General features: G+C 32.9%; 1 protein-coding gene across 7 annotated transcripts in view; it reads right to left on the bottom strand.

Annotated features, from left to right (window-relative positions):
* Positions 1-23,250, bottom strand: part of LOC138941621 (uncharacterized) — a 255,219-nt gene that overhangs the window by 16,773 nt on the left and 215,196 nt on the right. For all 7 annotated transcript variants that reach the window (XM_070311452.1, XM_070311447.1, XM_070311449.1 and 4 more), the window contains 2 exons: positions 13,992-14,160; positions 11,656-11,810 (listed from right to left, as the gene is read on the bottom strand). In XM_070311452.1, the coding sequence (XP_070167553.1) occupies positions 11,656-11,810; positions 13,992-14,160 (324 nt within the window). The remainder of the gene's footprint in view (positions 1-11,655; positions 11,811-13,991; positions 14,161-23,250) is intronic.

The raw sequence follows: 23,250 nt of genomic DNA, 5'->3' as shown, positions 1-23,250 counted from the left end.
TATTGAAAATGTTAATATACTGATTAATATTCATGCGCAAGATTCTTCTTTCCATTGTGATCCATTGATTTGCACACATTTCAATAAAAGTTAATTCATTGAGACCGAAATTAAGCCTGAATCGTTTGTTGTTTCGTCTGAGAAAATTGTTAGAAGATCGTCGGGTATTGAGTTTTAATCACCGGGGTAACGTCAAAGCTCCCACAGGAATAATACCGATGAATACTTTTCGTTGCCAAGATTTCCCAAGCATTATTCGCGCTATCGATCATTCGATCCGATCCGAGCATTGGCGTAACGTCCTTTCGGCCCGTTATTCTTTTTCTGTTTGTTGTCGGCGTACTCGTCGATAGAAATCGCAGTCCTGGCCGTGTTCCAGGATCGTCCTGGAATTTGTCAATTTCGTCCCACTCGATCACCACCTCCCGCCTATCGACTTACAGCTTCTTCGCTTCCCTCCACCCTTCGTTCACGCCGTCTCGAGTACCACTGTCCCTTGGCCTAACCCACTTGCTCCCTCGATTCTTTACCGAGTCTCAAGTTTTTTCGTTTCCCCAACTTCTCTAGCTTCCCTCCTTTTCATTTCTTTATATCTGTTCTCTCTTTCTTGCGCGTTTCGATGTCACTGCCTTTTCTGATTTTCTTCGTCACTGATCTTACTTCGCGCGCATCTTCCATAGACTTTTTTTCCTTGCCTGACCGGCCACAGATTTTTCTTCCGGTCGACTCGCAAAAAAATCAGAGATCCTAAGATCTCCTTTACTGGTCTTAATCCAGGCATTCGTTCCATCAGCCCTAGCAGCAGAGAACCCGGCATTTTTCAATAAAATACCACGGGAGCGCCGACGGTCGGCCTTGTTGAGAACGTTCTTCGACGGTTTAATGATTACCAAAGAACTTTCTCGATCACGTAAGAGATCCCTTCCTTCCTTTCTCCCTTCTTCACTTCGTCGACGGATTTTTAATCTTAACGTGGGAAAAAGGTTTTGGAGAGCCGGCTAGCTTTTAACTAGGAGCCACCATGACTTGGTTTCATCTTTTAAACGTAATATCGAGATAATTTCGAGAAAACGTATTTGAAAGGATGCTCGATACTTCAGTGCTTCTACGGTTAAACATAAAGAACTAAGAAGACATAAGTAGACTAATCACCATCGTGAACAGCATAAAATCGCTTTGAATTTTTCAAAATAAATGTCAAAAAAATAACGTCATTATTTAATGACGTTAAAAATATAACATTAAAATATAATGTCATTAAATAAAAGAACAGTTTTTTTTTCAACCATAATTTGCAGATAAGTGTAATACTTTCTTTATTTGCATTATATATTTTATTATGGACATAAAAACATAAAAGATGTTTAACAACTTATTCAATTATATACTTTTCAAAAATTGTACATATATTATAGTAATATTTTCATTGTGTAAGAGCATATAATTCAATATGGCGATAACTCAAAATATACGTTGTAGCAATCAAAAAGCCACAGTTGCCAGTCTATTCATCGTTGTTCGGCTCTATTCCTCATCGCTATTTCGATCCATGCCCATTGGGTACATTTCCTGTATGCGGTCGGGCGTTCGTCACCCTTTTAGCGCCCCATAGGGGCAGAACTTCCTATTAGCCACTTCCTATCCCGCTCATTCAGTGTTAAGAATTTCAATTCCCGATGTTTGTCCCTTGGCTGACCACAAGCCGAGACCTTAGATTTAATCTTTCAATTTGGAATCGTAAAAATTGGGTGCGAGAACTAGATATTTTGCCCAATGTTATAAAATGGTCAAAAAATATACAATATTTGAGATATTTCAAAATATTTTTAAATTAATTTTATATATATATATATATAATTAAATGTTTTATGCTAATTATTTTTGCTTTATATTTATATTTTTATCTTTATATTAAATATTGTAACAAAAGATGTCGTTATATGTATACAATATATAGGTTTACATAACTTGATTTGCATCTCTATAACAGATTAATAAACTTTTCACTTATAAACACATCATGATATTCTCAATCGAGAAGTCACGATTTCCGAATTTAAAAATAGATAAAGTATCTCGTTGTGATGTGCTTGAAAATTTATTTTGACATATAATTTACGAGGCGAGACACGGCCGTTGCGATGACACATTGAGTGCTTAATGTCAACTTTTGGTCGTATACTTGATAGAGATAACGGAAAGAAATTGATGATGAGATCCGTGGAAAAGATCCGAGATCAGTGGGAGGCTCTATGATTTATGCTTTCCGATATATATCGGTTGTGTTCCTCGCAGCGCCCTATTATTATAAATCTGGAAACATCCGGTTACAATTTATTGGAGCTCGTTATTTATTCTCTTGTCGTTATTTACCATTGATAAATCAATTTCCGCGATCCATCTCTTAACAATACAGATAACAACTATTCATATATGTGTCTGTATGCATATATAATAATTTCTGATAATGTTAACGACTTTCTATTTCCATTCACACATTTGTGCGCCTCTTGAAACAGTTTATGTACAAATACATGTTTATATTATTTTATCGCATAATTAATCTCTTCAGGAATATTGACACATATGTATACATTAAGGGAAAGAGAGAGTTTTAGTATGTAAAATCCATTCAGGAGTAATTAATCTTAATGCACGATAGGGCTATGTATTTATACATTATTTTTTTCACAGATTTCAACATTTTTTAATTTTTTCCGTTTTGTTTAATAATTATAAATATATATTTTTGAAAAAAAAAGAAAATATTTTTCTCCAATTTCTGGAAATCTATTTATGAAGAGATTCAAGAACTATTAATGCTCAAATATTAATTACTTAAATGAAATGTGACCATAAATTAATTAAAAAATCTCACTAAGAAGATACAAATGCGAATTTTAGAACTTTCCGTGTACGCAATGCTAATAAAGTTGAGAAAACAGTAATCATTGAATCGAAATACGAATCACAGATTTGGGCGACCTTTCGATTTGGGTTATATTTTCCGTTTATATCGGATCCGTCCTATATCGGCATCACGATCACGTACTAGAATTTAGTATTGCTCGCTTCCTACCTCTACAATTCTACGATGGGAATCCGAAGTTGTCGACAGAAGGACCGAATTGCCACGAGAGCCACGTTCCAAAGGACCTTCGTCTCTATTACTTCACTCCGCCCCGAGGTTGGGTTATTTTTAGCCTTCGCTAACTTTGGTGGCTCTCTCTTTCGATGGCAAAGAAATAGATCAATCGCTAAACGTCTTTTACGCTCGTTTATACTACACGAGAAAAAAATATCGATTCTTTACCCTTGATTTTTTTCATTCCTTTTATTTTCTCAACAATAATTAAAATTATTTTATAAAATTTTATTTCTTTAAATTATTTATGTACACGTCGAAATAAGCAGCAGCGTCTTTAATATAATATTCTTATATTAACCCTCTCTCTCAATTAGTGCAAATTAAATTTGTATACGATATTATGTAAGCAATATAATTTAAATAAATATATTACATATAATCTATATTTGAAGCATGCATTTTTTATTAATTATTTTTATAACAAACTTAAGAAAGTAGTAATGCAAAATATTGTATAAAGATAAAAAAAAATAATAATAGCTTAAAATATAAAAAAGAAATTTGATCTCTCTCTCTCTCTCTCTCTTTCTTTCTATTATATTAAATATATATTTATTACATATATTTCATATTATCAATACTTATTGAAAATTAAAAAATCCTGTCTTGGACAGGATTACTTGCCTTATCCTGTCTTGATGACTTGCCTTACCCTGTCTTGATATGCCAATTTATCTCAATCAGCAATTGTATCTTACTTCATCTCCAGTATTATTTTTAATGATACGTCGACATTATATCAATATATTACGATACATCCATTAAATAAACATACAACAAGACATAATAGCAATGCGATTGCAGTTCCTACCTTCCTCGAAATTAAATTAGAATCGATTAATTAAGGTGGCGTTTTACCGCGGCGGTGGAATTAAAGTCGCGGTGGATGCCGGAGTGGAATGGAGACTCCGTGTAATTGGCTTAAAGACATTCGGCTTGGAAATTCAGGCCCCGAGAGCGCACCTTAATGACCCAAACATTGCGCGGTTCCAAGTTGATTAGCGGCGAAGGCATTGGGGCCCGCGAGTGGCATTTTAATTGGTCCTGCCTAACCTTCGCTCTCGTGCTCGTCTCGGGCTCATCGTCCAAGCTAGACTAGACAGGAAAGAGAAATTACCGGATTACGTCGCCGAGCCGCAGGGCACGATTGTATCTTACCGCGGAACAATTTCTCATGTGGAGCTACATCGCCGGAAATGGTCGAGGGGATGTCGTATGTCTTTAGCAGATCGTGAAATAAAATTCCATCGGACACAGATGTCCAATCAAGGATTCGGCACTTATTTGGACAAATGCCTCAATAACTAAGCTTTTTCTATGGATCGGATATTGAGATGTAATACAATATAAATGATAAAGTAAATATTTTTCACAATTTTATTTTGGATTAGAAAGTTGAAAAGTTGATTTATTCCTTCAAAAAATACTTTAGTAGTGCTTATTGAGATTAGTTGCGTGGAATGTAGCGCTTATATTTTTTTCATATTATTGCATTATTTTCATTGAAAGTTTATAAACTCCATAATTGTATACTGGATTTTATCGTTTGTTCTTTGAAAGAAAATAGCGAAATTTGCTGTCTATTAAAAATACAATATTTTATTGTAAAGTGTAAATAAATAGCAGGCACTAAAATTTATAGATTAAAGGTAAAAACTTTATAAATAGATGCTTATCATTTTCCATACATTATATATTAAATAGACGAGATCGCTGAAAACTAATCTCATTTAGCCGTACGTATTAATTTTAGCTGATAAATTATTTATATAGATATACACAATTTATTTGGTTTATTGTATACAAATTGAATCAGATTGAAAATACGCTTTGATGGATCGAATAAAATCAAAATCATTGAAATGTTTATTTAAAATCAGCTTTAACGCGATAATTAGATTTCAGTTGAATATATTTTAACAAGAAAATTATTTTATAAAAACAAAATCAAATTTCCACAATATCACAACAATTTTATATACCACACGTCTAACTATAATTTTAATTATATGTATATTATGTATTGCATATTTTATATTCAATTTTATTCTCTCTTTTGTTATCGATGTTATTTATATATTACAAACAGTATTTTTTTCAATAGCAAATACTTAAAACAATCGAGCGTACAATCCCGATATTGTATAAAATGATATATGTTTATGTTTATATTTGATACAATTATTATTACCAGAAAAATTTAATTTTATTCAAATTATTATATATTTATATTATTAGTTATTTTAATTATCTTATCTTTTTTTCGCAACAAAATTTATCAATATGTAACCGATGATTATTTTATGTTATTAGCGATGTTAATCTGTTTTTACGCTAGCGTTAAATTTCTTATATATTTATCCTTTATACATATGTAAATATGTAGATTTTAATTACTGCTTTCACAAATAACGTGATATTATTACAACATTCGTTACTACAGATACGTTTTTGTATGTACGCTATACTAAAATCTGTTGAAATGTATCATAAATTTCCTTGTTTTTGTGCGAAGATTTATACGAGTTTGTCTTCTTGCTTTAGTTGTTCTCCCGTATTTAACGATGAGCCCATGTTACGAGAACAATGGTGTAAAACTGACCACGCCAAGGTACTTTCGCAAGTAGTTTCTCGGTTGCACTTTGCTGCTTCCGAAAGTCGTTGAATGTTTCGCGTTACCGTAAAACTTTCTACGTATACATATATATATATAATTTAAGAAAATCATCAGATGCTTTATAAAACGCAATCTTGGTGAAATAATAATGAAAGAAATATGTATGTTACGGTAGGAAGATTTAATTAAAGTTTTCATATAATATTATATTACGTTAAATAAATGCATGTAAGAAAAAAAATACGAGATTGACATATATATTCAGTATTAAATATTCAAGTATCTTACAAATGTACACAAGTATATTCAAAGATCATCTAATTCGTTAGAGACTGATAGCAACTAATATCCATTCACGTTGCTTTATTTTCCTGGCATGGAGTATACTTGAAAATTACACACACTAGATAGTATTTAACTCACTAATAATCTTACAATTAGTCACCCGCCAAATCGCTCGAATACGTTAATGACGGTCTGAATTGGCAGACTCAATTCGATCAATACCAGAGTATGGAACCTCTGTGGCTGACATTGTTCCTAATGCGTCACAATGCCATTTATCTCGTTCTTGGATCAATATGGATAATTATGAATGCCACGGGTTACAGGACCAAGAACTACAAACCTCTACTTTCATGTAATAATAATAAAACTATTAGCTTACTCATTAATAAACTATTTTCGGAAATAAGAATTTTTCTATAAATATATCGATATGTGCAAACCTATTGATTATTTTAAATTTATAATTATATCTCATTATATATCAAAGACAGGAATTTTGAAGAGCAGATAAATAATAAAATTTTAATTATGCTTAATTCACGAAATTAATAAAGAGCGTTGATTAATAGTATACATTTATACTATTAGATTTATACTATATATATATATATCGAGATTTATACTACTTTATTATTCTACTGTCTAATTTTGTAAGTGATATTTTTTAACGAGGTACATATTATTAAAAAATAGAAAAATTCAAAATTTTACATCAAATAAATGCAAGAATATGTATATAAGGTGATTAAATGGCCTATATTTTTGATAAAAAAAGAATTAACCCATACACGTATGCTTAAGCTTTATACGATACATACCCTTGGAAAATGTTATACTTTTAATGTAATTTCCATCATAAAATCTCGGATTTCAAATTGTAAACTTCTTTACGGCCAAAAAACCGATCTATTCAAGCGCTCCAAAATTCTCTTAAACCTTTATATGTATATAGCGATGTAGAGAGAAAAAGACTCATGAAAAATTCAGATTTCTCTCCGAATACATAAAATCTCGATATTGAAAGGGCTAAAATGTTGCTGCGTGAAAAGCTTACGGCGAAAAGCCCGACGTTACAACGAAAGGGCGAAATCGCGCCGCATCGCGACGCTATCGCAATCCGCCCTTCGTGCCGCAAAGTCGTCTGTTATCCGCGCGCGCGAGCGCGAGTGCCTTATTATGCTTGTCCGAGGTTAACGCCGTTCTTATCCGCGCACGTGAACCTCAGGTCAGGAAGCATTAGATGCGCTTTAGCAGACGTGAGCTCGTCGCCGTCGCTGCTCGGAATAAAACTCGTAAATGGACGAAAAAAGTGGTCGCGCGATAACGCGCTCCTTTCCCGCCGAGGTGTATTCACTGCCCTCTCTCCGATGCAACCACTCACCCCTGGTCGTCTCTCTCTCTCTCTCTCTCTCTCTTTCTCCCCGTCAACCTCTCACGACTCGTTTCATTTCCATACTGCCGTCACATTAGGCTGCTGACATTTCCATTTCCATGAAACGTGGTTTCCCGGTCGTCGTTGTCTATACGAGGTTGCTAACGCCGGACGACGCGACGTTGAATAAAGATTGCGCCTATGCGCAATCAACGACGTTGTTTGAATCTTATGCCATTGTGCTTCCCATTCTCGCGATATTCGTTGGGGGCACACGGATGGAAAAAATCTACGCGACTAGAAATGCGACGGCCAAAATATATACGTTCGTATCTCTCCATAGTCGACTCGATGTCGGTGAAAAACGTAACATAAATTCGATGTTCCATGAGATGTGAGAGCGTGCTACTGAGAATTTATTGGCGATGTGAATCAAAAATAGCTGAGAGTTCCTATAAATTTTCCACACTTCGCAAAATTTCTCGAAATTATTCAAAGTTGCCATTTCATCAATTCAATATCTTCTTTCTGGGCACTTCATAAGAAACGCGTATTAAAGAAATGAGAATTTTTATCAACATGTAATGATAATATTAATATAAATTAACTCAATAGCAAGAGATCTTTTTCTGAATTTTCTCTTTAAAGTATTACTGATTAAAATCATTTCGAGAGATTAATCTAAACGAAACATAATTTGTGAGATTGAAGCCGCCTTAAAGCGACAGAAATGAGTGCATCCGAGAAGAATGAAACGATGACAGAAAGATCAAAGATGCATCTTCGAGATTATGACAGACGCGCGAAAGATTAAGATTTCCTTGCGTTGAGTTTACTTTTGAGAAGAAGTGGCCTCGGAACGAAGAAGCGAGTTATTGAAAACGGCGGGCATTATGTCCGCGAGAGAGAAGAGATGGACGTTACTTTCGTATCTCTTTTCATTTCCCATTCCCCTATCGACATTCTGTTCATCTCGGGAATACAGCCACCCCGGCGAAGAAAGCTCGTCTTATCTTGCGAAGATGACCGTCTTTTTTTCCCGCCGTCTTGGCAAACGCGCGAATTTCGCGTTTACGGACCATCAGAAAAAGAGGAGCACAATGCACATTGTGCATTGTCAATGTATCAAAGATTTGCACCGTCGTCAGCTACGTCAAAATGGATGTTAGCCTCCCCCGCGTTAGAGGGAGAGGGGACTGTCCTCGCTTAACGTTACTAAAAGTGCATTGATGTCAGCCTGTCAGCCAAATACAAGACCGTTTCCCCTGTTTCCTACGATTGAGTGTAAATCCTATTCTTCGTAACAACTTTGCTATCGTGTTTTCAATTTTTCAACGAGTTGTAAGTTACATGTATGTGTGTTTTTTTACACAGACAATGATTCTATATTCCTGATGCAATTTCTTGCATTTTTTATTCTCCCGTTTCATTTTCTAGTATTGAACGTTCTTCGATTTTCTAATAAAGTGAATTAAGAGAGATTCTTTTTCTCGTTATTCTTATAAAATAGGATTTTATCTGCATTTGCGCGCAATTATACATGGAATGGAAAATTGTGATTTTTTTTTAAGGACACTGTTTTATAGTAAACATATTTGTACGTTTACAGCCAAAAATGTAAGATCTGCGAAGTGTTTATTCTTCTCCGGTTTTTTCCCCCAACGCTTTCGTCAACGGCGTACTATTTTCTTAAATCACAAAGGCATATTTTTACAATAATATTTCTGAGTTTTATTTCTACTAAAAGCTTTATTCTTCATTAGAAATATTATGTGAAAATTGCGTCGTACTTTTTTATTAAGTTTTTTATAGAATAATACTTTTATGTTGTTAATATTACAGTGTAAATATTTTTATCGTGTATTATATTTAATCAATGTTGTAAGATCCGCATTGTTTGTTTTCTCTGCTGCTGTTTTTCTTGGCGATCACGGCTAAAAGCTTTAGGGATCAACGATCTCCTATTCTTTCCGTAGAACAATCTATAAGAAGATACTCTCTTCTCTTATATAAAACATATTTTCAAGAAGCTATTGTTGGATGCTGTCTTGCAAGATTATCATTTTTTTATATCGATAAAAATTCACCTGTGTATTTATCTTTATAAAATGCTACTTCATTAGAAGCGCATTTATATTACATGTAATCAATATTAATTATTTTAGCTAATAACAATTTTCTTTTAAAATGATGAAAATTGTATCTATTTATATTTGCGACAGAGTCATTCGATGCGTCTTGAAGAAATTCGAATTCCACGTGGTTTAACGCACTCGGTGAACTAACAATAAAAGTTATCCTCTTTGTTCTTTTTTTGCACGTGTCACAGCATACGCGTGATTCGGTACTGGTACCTTAAAATAAGCGCAATCGAGTGTGATTCAGACGAGTACGAGATCGTGCGTGAGCCATTGAATGCATAATGTCGCCCCTTCGCGCGCGCAAGAAAAAAAGAGAGACAGAAAGAGAAGGAAAGAGAGAGAGAGAGAGAGAGAGAGAGAGAGAGAAAGAGAGAAAACACGACCTCTCCTTTCCCCCAGGGTTTCTCTACGAGTTTTCGGTACATCTGCTAAGCGTATTACGGGATAAAGGGGAGTTCCCCGTCTTACCGATGCTCGCCGGAAAAGGTGTCCGCTCTGCAAGGGATTTCTTCATCGCCCTTGCGTCTCAATTGCATTACACATCGCAGACCATACGAGGCTAGATATACGATTAACAGCTTGTTTTATGACATATCACTATAGATTCGCGCGAGTGGTTTCTCTTGTTCTTCAGAATTTTCTTTGAACATCGAGAGAAATGAGATTTTTCTTTCGTCGCTAATGTTGCTACATTTATGTTATTCTCCTTCAAAAAGATGTCTCGTTTCTAATAATTCTTGATAATGGAATTGATATAGATTAACAGAATGTTTATAGAAAATTGAAAATATATTGCTTATAAGAGAAATTATTAAGAAATTTTTTCTATCGTATTCCTTTCTTCTGTGTGTTATATGCATCGCGCAATCGGGAAAAAACACTTTTTAAAATAGCTATGAAGCCAGATGATATAATGATAAATAAAAAATCCCACACCGCGTCATTTTTCGAAACGTGACAGAATATTCGGAATACCCATTTCGTCGCTAGGTAGTAAAGAACTGCGAAAAACGGCGTTTCCTGGCGGCAGTACGCGTGATAAAACGCACAATATTTTCCTATCACGCGAACGCGGTTGGCCGGAATAAATTAAGCGTCCTCGCAAATTTTCGGAAATGCCGGCGGAGGGTCGCGCACGACCCTCTATAATGAAGAGCTACAGCGACATTAACATTCTACATTGCTGGAGAGAGAAAGACGGTCGTCGTGAATGTTGCTCGCTTATGTTTCACGCGGTTAGCTGTATCCGGATGGTGGCGAGCGAAAAACGCGCGGCTCAACTGTGAATAATCACCGCGCGAATCCCCTGCGATTTATACCTCGTTTCATATTCCCGTCGACTCTTGCGACGAGCAAGTCCATTCAAATTTGATAAGTAACTAGGGTCGTCGTGGGAACTTGCTCTGCCTTCGTTTTAACACCGTGAAAAGCGTTAAACAACGAGAGGATATTCGTGCAAAACATTCGCATAAGAAGATTTGAAGCGTTTGAGGAGAAAGTGCTCGTTTCTTCCATCGAAGCTTCAATTAATTGTAAGAGAAAATACAAATGAAATCATTTTCGTCTTTGAAGATAAAACTTGAGTTTCCAAAAATTTTAATGGCAAGAAATATTCTTCTAACGGAGCTGTATTCCACAATTTTCCATTTAAATTTCAATCGTACATTATACACAGAATTTACTGCTATATATTTCCCTTTCGTACGGTCAATGTCACCCTTAAAAGCTAAAGTAATTTCAATTCCCGACAAAACTTGACGTGTGTAGCTTCGCGTAATCGTTTGAGCTCAGAAATACAGTTCTATGCGTATAAGATACGCGCTCCGATTGCAGAGCGGAAATCACTAAGGGAGGAAATCGCAGAAACGAGCTCGAGATGGAAAGAAGACATCCAGTTGCGACGCGACTCAACTTTCAAAATTGTTAAACCATATCGCGTATAATGATTCGAAGTCTCCCTATGGACTACGGAGAGAAACTTCGCTCAGCTTCGATAAGCAAAATTCTCCTTTTCCTCTCAGGACGAGTGAGAGGGAAAAGCTATATAACGAGAGGGTGGCAGACCTACTCACGTAAAGGACATACTCACCGTTGAGAACGTGGACCGCGACGGTGGTCTTGGCTTTGCCAGGCACCACGCAGCTATAGTTCCCGGCGTGTCTTGGACTGGCCCTCTCCACGATGAGAGTACTGACAATCACGAGGACCTCCTTGCCCGCCGAAATCTCCGTCGTTCTGTTCTCGCTGAAAACGAGATCGAGACGTGAATTTCTGTCCAATTCACATACATCGTGACCGAAACTCTACGCATATGTATACAGGATGTCTTTGTGTATTCTCCTTTGACCAATCTGGAATAGAATTTTCTGTAGCATAAAAATTCGATTCGATCTTATCCTATTTCGAAACTTAAAACAAAACCTTAAATATTTTTCTCATGAATCCTCGAATTAAAATCTTATCAAACATTTTTTATAAATTGTGAATTTTTGAACTTGAACACATTTTACATATGTTTTGATAATCAAATTAAAATTATATTGGTCTCTTTAGCTTTAATTAAGTTTCAAGTTGTACATATGGTTCTAATTAAATTTAAAACTTTTGCATTTCAAATTAAATAAAGATTAAGATTTTATTATTTTTTCTTGCACTTCTAAGTTTAATTATTGATAATTTTTAATTGTTTCCTTGCTTACAAAAAGTCAACTTCCATCGGTAAATGGAAAGAAATGCGAGAAACCTGAGACATCCTGTACATTCACATTATCGAATGGTTAGGAAGAAGAGAAAGGGAGGTGATTTCGCCGAGTGGACGTAGAATGCTGTTGGAGAAATTTCTCTCTAGTCTCGCGTATGTCAATCTCGACCTGGCCTTGTCTGCCGATTTAATTAAGAAGCTCGTTTCGGAGCTGGAGGGCGAATTTATCGCGAACGAGTACATTATTTAAATTTCGTATATTTTACGAATAGATAATGAAATAAGAGATACAGACTTTCTATTCATTTTCTTTCGTAACATCGGAATGACAATTGGTTCACTTCGTCCAGTTCACATTTTTCATTGAAAATTCTATTTAATTTGTCTAACAATGAGTCTGCAGAACAGAAATAAATAATATCTCAGAATAAAAATATGTAAAATAATCCTTTTTTTTACATTTCAAGCGACAAATAAAACAAGTAAATTATTTGCTTTGTAACGAACATATTAGTTTTAATTCTGACAGAACTAATCGGTCGATTTATATCTTTCATTAAGTATTTTGTACTCGACTTAGTTATTATTATCTATTCTATAAGTTCTAAACTTGTTTCTTTAATAACCAATATATGCGTATATACTTTTCTTTGTAAATTTGACATCAAAGAGCTATCGATATTGAATACATACACGAAAATATTTATTTTTACCTGTGAGAGAAATTATAGTATTATGTATTAAAACGTATATTTTAATGCTGTTTAAAATTTTTAACACAAAACGTATGAAAATTGTTATTTGTAGTGCATAAATAAAAATTTTTTGATACTTATCATTTTTTGTTTTAAATTACATTACAAAAGAGCTTTATATTTACGTGTACATACATAGATATGCCAGAAAATTTCTATACATATGTATTAAAAACTATGACTAAGAATGAGCGTACGGTACGATCTTTCATCGATTCACGTACGAGAATAATACTTATACGAGAGATTTTGAGATATCTCCGGCATCATCGTCCAAAAAGAGTGGAAAGTGGAGAAAGGAAAATCGAGAGCATAGTGGGAGAAGAAATCTTCGCTCGGGAATGTAAATTTCAAGCAAATCTCGTGGCACTTACGTATTCCATCTTTGTCACAATAATTTAATTAAAATCCTGCTTCACGTTAGAACTGCACGTTGGAATCGTTCCGAAAAAGTTATAAAGCATTCCTTCCCGTTTTTTTTGTTTTTTTTTTGCACAGCCTCGATTAAGAAATATCGCGGTATCGTTAATTTTTCTTTCAATAATAATATATTATTTACATATATTAAATCAACTAAACATCCGAATCTAAAGCGGTTATAGCAGTTACAGTTATAAAAGACATCGAATGTAATCCCGAAAGATTTCTACATATATAACAACTTCTTAGCTCTTTAAATGATTCTGGTAAAAAGATTTACAATATTTGCACAATCGCTCCAAAACGTATTGTACAAATGCAGTGGATTATATACAAATGGTGCAAAAAAAAAAAAAAAAAAAAAAAAAAAAAAAATGTAGAGAGAAATCGAATTTACAAATAGTTTGTTAGGTAGAGACATGTCGCAATAAATTCGTCATCGGTTGGTTTTCGGAAAACGATTACAACTATCGCGTCTAAATCGTAGATAAGAGAAACTTTATAACATAGGACTAATGTATAATAATAATTCACTTTCCGAACACTTACCTAATGTCCTCGCTGAGCGTTTCGTCCCCCCTGGTCCAAACGACAGACTCGTTCAATGATTCTAGCACGTTCCTCGCCTCACATCTGAGTCTGAGAACACTGCCCGCCTTTAAATGTCTCTCTTTGGAAACTATACGCCCGGAATCGTCGCTGATCGACAGAGTTGGTGCTGCAACACAAATATAAAATACGTGTGCACAAACAGCCGTATTATATTCAGATTTTTTCGAAATGCTCTTGTGCGCGAGCGATAATGAAAAGAATAAAACATTTTCAAATAAAACATTTGCATAATAAAAGAATGAAATAACAAAAATATGATTGTTTATTAATAAACGATATTTATGTATTATCAGTAATATATATTTTTTAAATCAATATGTTTTGTATATAATTAAAACTCGAATAAATTAAATACAAAATAAAACTTATTGGCGTGCCAAAGTTTGTTTAAAAATCCTGCCGTTAAATTTAAAAAACGTTGAATTCAATAGAAGGCGAACACTCGCAAGAAACTCCACGTAAAGAATGTTAGTAGAACTACTTATGTGATGCCAACGTTATCCTATTCCTTTAATCACTAAATCTAATGAAAGGGAAATGACATTTAAAGAAACAAGCTGACATTGGTGATCAATGATTCTAGATCTTAATTTCACAACGAATTTGAAGTTATTAAAAATGTGGCTTCGAGTTTTTGAAATACCGTTGAAGCTGACGCCGTGCAAAAAGGCTGCAAATTAATGAAGAGAGTTATTTATAAAGAAAACAATTATTCTCTCAGGGAACAATTGGCTTTATGGATCTTGTTAGGTAGACCACACGCCTGCGGCAGTACACCATCACGGAAGAATGACTTTATTGTAGAAGCAGAAATGTAATCTCATTTCTTCCAGATGGACGCATAGATTTTACTATTTTGACAATGACTTTTTCTTTGATTTTGTGCGGGCTATACGCATTGATTTGTTATTCACACAGTGTTTTTTTACTCCCCGACTGACACGATTGGGTTACCACATGCTCGTGAACTCACACAGGAAATGGGCGAATTACGTCTTTTGCTTCATTGTTGGCACAATTTATCATAAAATTGCGTACTGCAGACATGTCAATGGCCATCGTTAAGATGAGTGCTCTTGCGGGAAACGTTATGTCTTTATGCTGATGTAGTATTTTCATGGATATTAACATGTAAACTACCACCTGTTCAAAATTTATCACACTAGGATGTATGGTTCTCAGGGGACCTCTATCCAATATGCGATGTCAGAAATTGCGTTATATATAGTCTTGCGTACTACATTGTAAGATACTGTTGTACGAATGATTTTTACGTTTCCACAATTTCTTTTATGTTACTCACTGCAATTCTTCCCTTTAATACAATACATTTAAAAAAAATTTGAAAAAGATCGAAATCTGGACCAACATTATATTGTATACTATGTAATATTATCTATATAATACATCAGCAACATTTGTTTGTTTACGTCACAAGTGCCGTATCAAATGCCTCTAAGCATGTTTTTAAATTGAATTGACTTCTTATAAGCATCAGTTATTTTAAATATTTTTAACAATTTATGAAAATATAAAATTATATAATCTATCAGTAATATTTGTATGCTTACGTCATAAGTACTATGTTTAGGCTCAAAATGGCCCTATGTATGTTTTTAAATTGGATTGACTTTTTATGAACCTCTGTCACTTTTAAATCTTAACAATTTAAATCGTGAGATTATAAAATCTACGCGATTATTACCAAACTCTTAATCTTTGCATAATATACCATATAAATTGCCTTATATGTTAATAACTTTTTTAATAATTTATTATCGATCCTAAGAAATTTCATGTCGCCGTCTAATATATCTGATAATCAAAATGATGATAAAATTTATATCGTCATTTCTAGTATGTATCGAATACATAATTTTATGTCATAAAATATTACGAAATTGCAGAAACATCAAAAACAGAAAGATTACCTCAGAAATACTGTTTATCTTTCTTTAAAGATTTCCGTTATAAATTTTTAGTTTTTGTAAACACAAAATATCCTATTAAACAAAAAATATGATTTATATTTTATACTTACAATTAATTATTAAAATTCGCAGCATGTGTAGTTAAAAAAGAACAAAGGTAATCTTTATGTTTCCATAAATTTTTCAATTCTAAAAATAATAGAATTAAAATGTCGTTACTCATTTGTTGAATGTTAAATATTTATTTGAGTAAGTATTTAAAAATTTTGAATATTTATATATTAAACCTTTATGACTTTTTTCTATTATTTTATTCTTGTAATGCGGTTTTTTTCATTTATTTCAGGCAAACCGTATAACCAAGTACAATCCGGTTTTAATAAAGATTTATTTTTAATAATTTAGTATTGTTGTTTTTATTTTTCCCAAAAATGTCGATAGAATAACGTAATGTAGAATTCGATAATATTTTGGTTCAAATGGCGATATAAACGTAAAATACATAACAAATATGTCGAATAAAGGTAGAATAAAAACGTAACGTATCAATATGCTTGCTCACACAAATGTAAGCAAAAAAACATAAAAAGAAGATTCATTGCAACCATACTTGTCTCTCGGATCCTTTACTCGAAAAATAAAAAGACTGTAAAGTCAACACCTGAAATTACCCAGTTTCACTTCAGTTAGGCGAACGTGAAAGCAAAACGCATTAACCTGCGGTCACGTCGTATCATCCATATCGATAAAAGCTGTCGGCAAAATGCTCTCTCTCTCTCTCTCTCTCTCTCTCTCTCTCTCTCTCTCTCTCTCTCTCTCTCTGTTGCTGCACAGGATGTTCGCTCGCGTGCGCTTTTTCAAGCGAGGAAATCGAAAACGGATTGTTCGTGACCAGATGCATAAAACGCATCTCGGAAATACGTGTACCGGTCCCAGCTTTCCTCTCGGCGTTCGCGCAAGATCTACACTTTTGCAAAAATAGAGTCTCGCAAACGAAAGAATAGTTCCCGTTATTAAAATTCAGTACACCCAACAGCGATTCTCAAATCGGCTGCTATGCAAATTTTATGATATCACTAGCTCGATATCTTTCTCGTGTCTTCTCCGACTGTTTTTGTCCCCTCTACATATTACTTGTTCCTATAAGTTATATGCTATGAGTGGCAATTGATGACATTATATATATATATATGACGCTTGAATGATAATAGTAAAATCACAACTTGTCCTATATCCTAAGAATGTTTAAAAAGTTAATGACTTAAAATTTCAATACTTACTGAAGTAATAAAAGTTGAAAAATCTAGAATTTATTTAGAATTGAGATATTTCTGAACTTCAGAGATTTCAAACTTTTGGGATCTACTCAGATAATTTTAATATCTTTCTAATTCATTCATTGATTATATGTATTGTTAGCTTATTCAATTAATTTTTTTGCTATATTTTAATTAAATTTATTAATTTTATTTAAATCTCACGTTGTAAAAGTTAAAAAATATATATCTGCGTCTTATAAGCACAATCATTAATACTCTAATATAAAAGAATCCTATTTATCTCTCGTCTATACATGAAATTTTTCGACATAATAAATTATGTATTATTTCTATGCGTAAAATTATATTAAATATTGAAAAATTCAATGTGAAATAATTATTTCAAAATACGAAATGGTTCGTAAAATTTCGTTAAATTCTTTGTGTTGCATACGTAAATTTAAGAGCCTGAAATTGACTATATAATATTTGTCAGAGACAGCCAGTACGAAGAAGTTTAATGGATATTAAAAGAAAATCTTTCGACAATTATTCGTAATATTAATAATTTTGCAATAAAAAATCATGTAAAGGTTTCGTCGAGTTTTCTCTTCTGCATTTAAATGGACGGAATTCTTTGACTACGTAATACAATAATTTTCTTTTATTAGAAATATCTCGATCTAATTAATTCAAGAAATCTTTAATTTTACATATTTTTTTTATATTACTACGTTATATTATTGATGTCAATTGAATTATGAAAAAGACAATGATACGAACAAATTAGTGTGGCACGAATAATCCGAAATTCAAAGTTCTACATGAATGAATCGCTTATCAGATGAAGATAACTTAATACGATCGTATCTGTTACGTAAATACAAGTTACAGTAGGATGCTTTCAACGTACTTGCTGAAACACTCGAGCAATCTCTTGATTAATGTCCGTTATACAGAGGGGATGACGACACGGCGAAACCACTTAGAATGAAATGAAGCTGTCAAGCAGGAAGCTCGGTTCAATATAGAAGTGCTTTTGTGTCGGTAAAAGCGAGAATTTGAAAGTTAAAGGGACTCAGGAATGTGCTTTACTCGTCTCATGCATTCTCTCTTTAAAGATCAGCTGAACTTTACAATGGGCGTGATTTAACACACATAATTTTGAAAGTATTGATTTATTGAGAAGTTTATTGAATTGGCTATTTAATAAATAATGTGCAAGCAATAATTTTTAGACAGCTTTTTTTCTATGTATATAAAAATCTATAAAAATTTAATATACTTAGAAAATCACAGAAGACAAAAATTTAAGCATTTATATATCTTTAAATATTAAAATAAATAAATTTAAAAATATCAATCTAAAATATTTTCATAATTTTAGTACATAATTTTATTATTAGATTTATTAATTCGGGAATATATCTCACAAATTGCGATTTTAGCGATCAAATGTACATAAATATATATAAATAAAATTATATATATACATAATTTATAAATCTAATAATACCAAAAGTTTTTTTGTATCAAAAAGTGTTGAAACAGAAGATTCTAATGAATTGATAAAAATGAATAATTATTCTAGAGAAACACACGTTATTGCAAAATACGTTTGATGAACAATGGGCACATTTGGTGCGAATATTACTAGAAGACACAGTAGGTGTCCTCGCTTAATAAGGTACATGAATAGATCACTTAAATAGGCTGGACAAACAATTCATCTTGCCACGAAAACTTATCAAAAATCCACGCCTGATTGATCACGACGTATTGCGGATAAATAATTATTATAGATACGATCGAGAATTTGTGCCAATGCTTTAATTATATTTTTTTATCGTATAGTGAGTGCAAAATATTTATTGACAACTTTAAATTTATTTCACATTTAATATCAATATTTTTTTCTTTCTTTCTCCGTCTTTTGTACACAGTAATCATTTTTAATTAACATTAAAAATAATATTGATTTTAAATGTACTAATATTTGATATCTTGTACTAATTATTCGGTACTAAAATTTGATTGCGTGTAAAAAAAATATTAATCACATTAATAGATTTCTCACAATCTCTTGGTATGAAAATAACGGATCTAAATTAAAAACAAGTAAAGAAATCACATCTACTTTAACGATCACAATGATTACATATACTACATACAATATTTTTTCCAAGACAATGGAGTAATGGGCAAGTAATCACATTTTCGATTCGTACATTAAATGCAATTTTCAAAAATCTAATTTTTGAGTTGTTGTTTAACTCTCGCATTACGAGCCCCGCAACTTCGGTTCGGTAAATAGTTTTCGTACAAACGACGGCTGTCATTTTCACCCGCCGATGTTCGCGGTCAGTCGTGTAGCACCTTTTTTAAAGTTTAAGTAATTACGTAACATCTGGCTGAGGTCACCGGTATTTTCTAACTTATTCGACGTTAGAAGCTTTGCGGAATATCGACAGCTCGGCCCGCACATCGTGAACGTTTTCGGGCATATCTTCTCTTCCGATGAGAATAGACGCTGCGGAATTCGATAGAAAATTTAATCCAGTCCCGAACGGAATTGAAGGAGAAAAAGATTCAGAGAAAGAGAGAGAGAGAGAGAAGGAAAGGGGAGGTCCGCGGGAGAAGTGCGCAAGCGTTCGTAATTTCTTTTGGCGGATCATTTTTTAAGCTCCTTTGGGACGACTGGTTAGAGAGGAAAGGGCGACGAACGCAATCGGTCGCTTGCTCTCCCTAGAGGAAATGCCGAAGTCGAAGTTGCCGGAAGGATAGTATTATTTAAATTGGATTCCGCGATTCCGCGCGACTTCGATCTACCGCCCGCGTTCGAACTTTGCCACTTTTTCGTTCCCACGAGTTTACGCGCCGCTTATTAAAATCCCTCATGGTTAGGGTGGAACAGATTTCAAGGAGACATTTAGGGAGATGCAGCCGCCAGCACATTAAAGTTCGCTCTTTATCCGGAACTTTGCATCTCAAACATGAGAATCTAGAAGATGTCTAAAAGACGTCATAATCTTCTGGTGAGATCCTTGAAATGTCTTTCATACATTTTCGTGTTGATTTAGATTAGCCGTAAAGAAAAATGTTTGATCTTTTTATATTCGCGAATCTTTATTTATTATAAAAATTATTTTTTATTTATTTGATATATATAAAAAGTGTTAATTTAATGATATACTTTAAGTGCCTATTACAATATTGAAAACAACTTTAGACAATTTCTCAAGTTTTCATAAACTTAAAATAAAGGGCATTAAAATGCAAAAGTAAGAAGAATATTTGCAGTTGCCATTTATTCTAGTCAAATAAAATCGAGATTTGATATTTCCTAGATCGCAGTAATAGCGATATATTAAAAACGATTTGTGCAGCACGAACAAAAGAGATAGGGGTATACGATATTGCGGGGTGCATGTTAAACCGCAGAATGAATGCCATATAGCATTAATAATCTTTATTCGCGCCTTCGGCGTGATTAAATCAGCCGAAATATCGTAGAATAGATTTTGTCAGATTGCACATCTGGCGTATATATTCGGGCGATTCTTTTTTTTTTGTATTTGCTGCGTTCATGTATCAAGTGAAGTGGAAATTATGAAATACCGCGCCCCTCAAGCGTCGATTCAATATTTTCCGGTTATTACTAAGTAATATTTTATTATCGATTTTTTAGTATTTCTGTCTGAATGATTCTTGCACACTTGATCGGATTCGCCGAATTAAATGTCAGCAAGCATTACTTCTGCAATTCAACTATTGTATAATTAAATACATATACAAATTATATTGCGTGCTACACAAGATGTTTCAAATAATTTTTTTTTTCGAATATAAAAGAACAAATGTTTTTTAAATGTTAATGATCAAATAATGGTCACATCGTCGTCTATCCTTTTATGTTGTAATTTTTTTGAATAGAAATATATAATTTGGCTTAGAAATAATTACCAGAAACCCAAAATGTGTGAAAATGATTTTTATATAAAAAGATGATTTGAACAAATATTCTTAACAGATTGTTAAAAAATAAATATAACTATAAAATGTAACTAAAAAACTGAATACTAATAAACTAATAATGTATGATAATAAAGCTATTTTAATTAAATTAAAATCAATATTCATAAAAGATAAATATTCATTCGTATTATTGATGCGAGAAACGTTTTATCGATTTATCTTATAACAGAGATGTGAATTTATATATAAAATATAAAGTAAATAAGTAGATCTTCTAATTACGCGGTATTAGCAAGATTGTTTACGTTGTCTCATATCAGACATTGCGTTTGTTTAAAAAAACAGCAAGACTTAAAAATTGTGTAAGAAGTAACTTCATAACGTGAAAAAAATCTAATTTTGCAAAAAAAAATCTCTTTCAAAACAAAGATGAGTAAGCAGTATTTATCGTATGAATCATGTAACTTATCGTAAAATATCAAATAATTCTAAAAAAAGAAATAAAAGTTCATATAAAAGATTTGCTGAAAAAGAGGGAATCCTCTTATAAGATATTTTCTCGCGAAAACAAATCACTTTTAATAAATAATATAATAAATCATTTGATACAAAGACACGTGTCATAAATATCATTACGCCTTTCGTGATATAATAAATGGAATCAGATGAATGCCTGTTCAATGTTAATATTAATCATATCGATGATCGATGAGTACCTTAACATGATGTATCTACCTTTTCACAATTGATCGTATATTTTGGAAACATTCCGACTATGTCAACTATGTAATATACATGTAAAGTGCAAAAATTGGTAAATACGATTATTTTATTTTTAGATTACATTATCGATCTGTCAAGAATATTTTGCAAAACTTGTTTCAGTCTTAAAAAAATTATGTTTTATTAAAAATGGGAAAAAAAAATTAATATTTGCAAAATAAAAGTTTATTATATTAAATAGTTTGATGATTGAGTGTCAGTTTAATAAAATTAATGTAAGCTTCCATTTGTAAATATTCCAAATATTTAATTTACTAAAATTTTTCCGCTTTTGATAGTAATAAATTCTACAATATCATGTCAAAATTAAAATAATTTAAAAGTGTCAATTTCAATTAAGTACTATAAATACAAATTATAGAGTGATTATAGAATGTCTTGTATTTTGACAAAATTGTTCAATACAAGAAACGCAAGATCTGCAAATAGAATTTAGTCAAGTTTCGTACCATTTGTGCTACACGAAGAGAACAGAAAAATATTCCAATCGCTGAAACCAATAATGCTCAACGAGGCGAAAGTTGTCATTTTTGCGCCACGCTCCGATGATTGCTTCTCCTGATCGTCTCTCGTTCGCGACATCTTCGTTCTATTTGAAATTAACCGTTCAAACACGATTCGTATTAAAATTCAGCGCTACGCGAAGCAATCGTTCCACAAGTGCTTCTCCGATCGTGTCCGCTATATCTCGATTAAATTTCGTTCCCATTCAAACGCTCGCGAAGTGGAATTCTCCTTTTCCCCTTGATATTCTACCTTTTCTTCAATTTACCGATAAAAGATTATATCAAGAAATTATTTAGAGGATAATAGAGTGATTAATAATCAGAACTCTAACATAATGAATCAGTATCTTCTAAAAACTATTATGTTATAAAATATACATTATACAGATTTACTTTTTGTTACAAATTTTCTAGAATGAAATAATTAGCTTATTGTAACTTTTAAATATAAAATATGAAAAGTATCAAACATTTAATTGAGGAATTAAGCTTAATAAGCTCAGGAAAAATATATGACGGTATACTTTATCCACCTTTGTTTGCGCGTTCCTTAATAAGAGACATTTCGCGCGTCGCAAGACTTCGTGCTCGCAGCCATAGCTTATTTAGCCAACTGTAAAAACAGATCACATACCCGCGTTAAAACCAACTCGCGTAAAACTTAATTCGCAAAACGACAGAATGTTGGTAAATTTTTCTTTTGAGTTCACCTTTCAACCGAACTAACAAGCATTAAAAAAAC

The sequence above is a fragment of the Polyergus mexicanus genome, unplaced genomic scaffold (genome assembly GCF_030449975.1).
Source record: "Polyergus mexicanus isolate NDT 795.1 unplaced genomic scaffold, iyPolMexi1.0 SCAF_19, whole genome shotgun sequence".
NCBI lineage: Eukaryota > Metazoa > Arthropoda > Insecta > Hymenoptera > Formicidae > Polyergus > Polyergus mexicanus.
The sequence above is the reverse complement of the archived record's forward strand: the minus strand, read 5'-3'. Positions and strand labels throughout refer to the sequence as shown.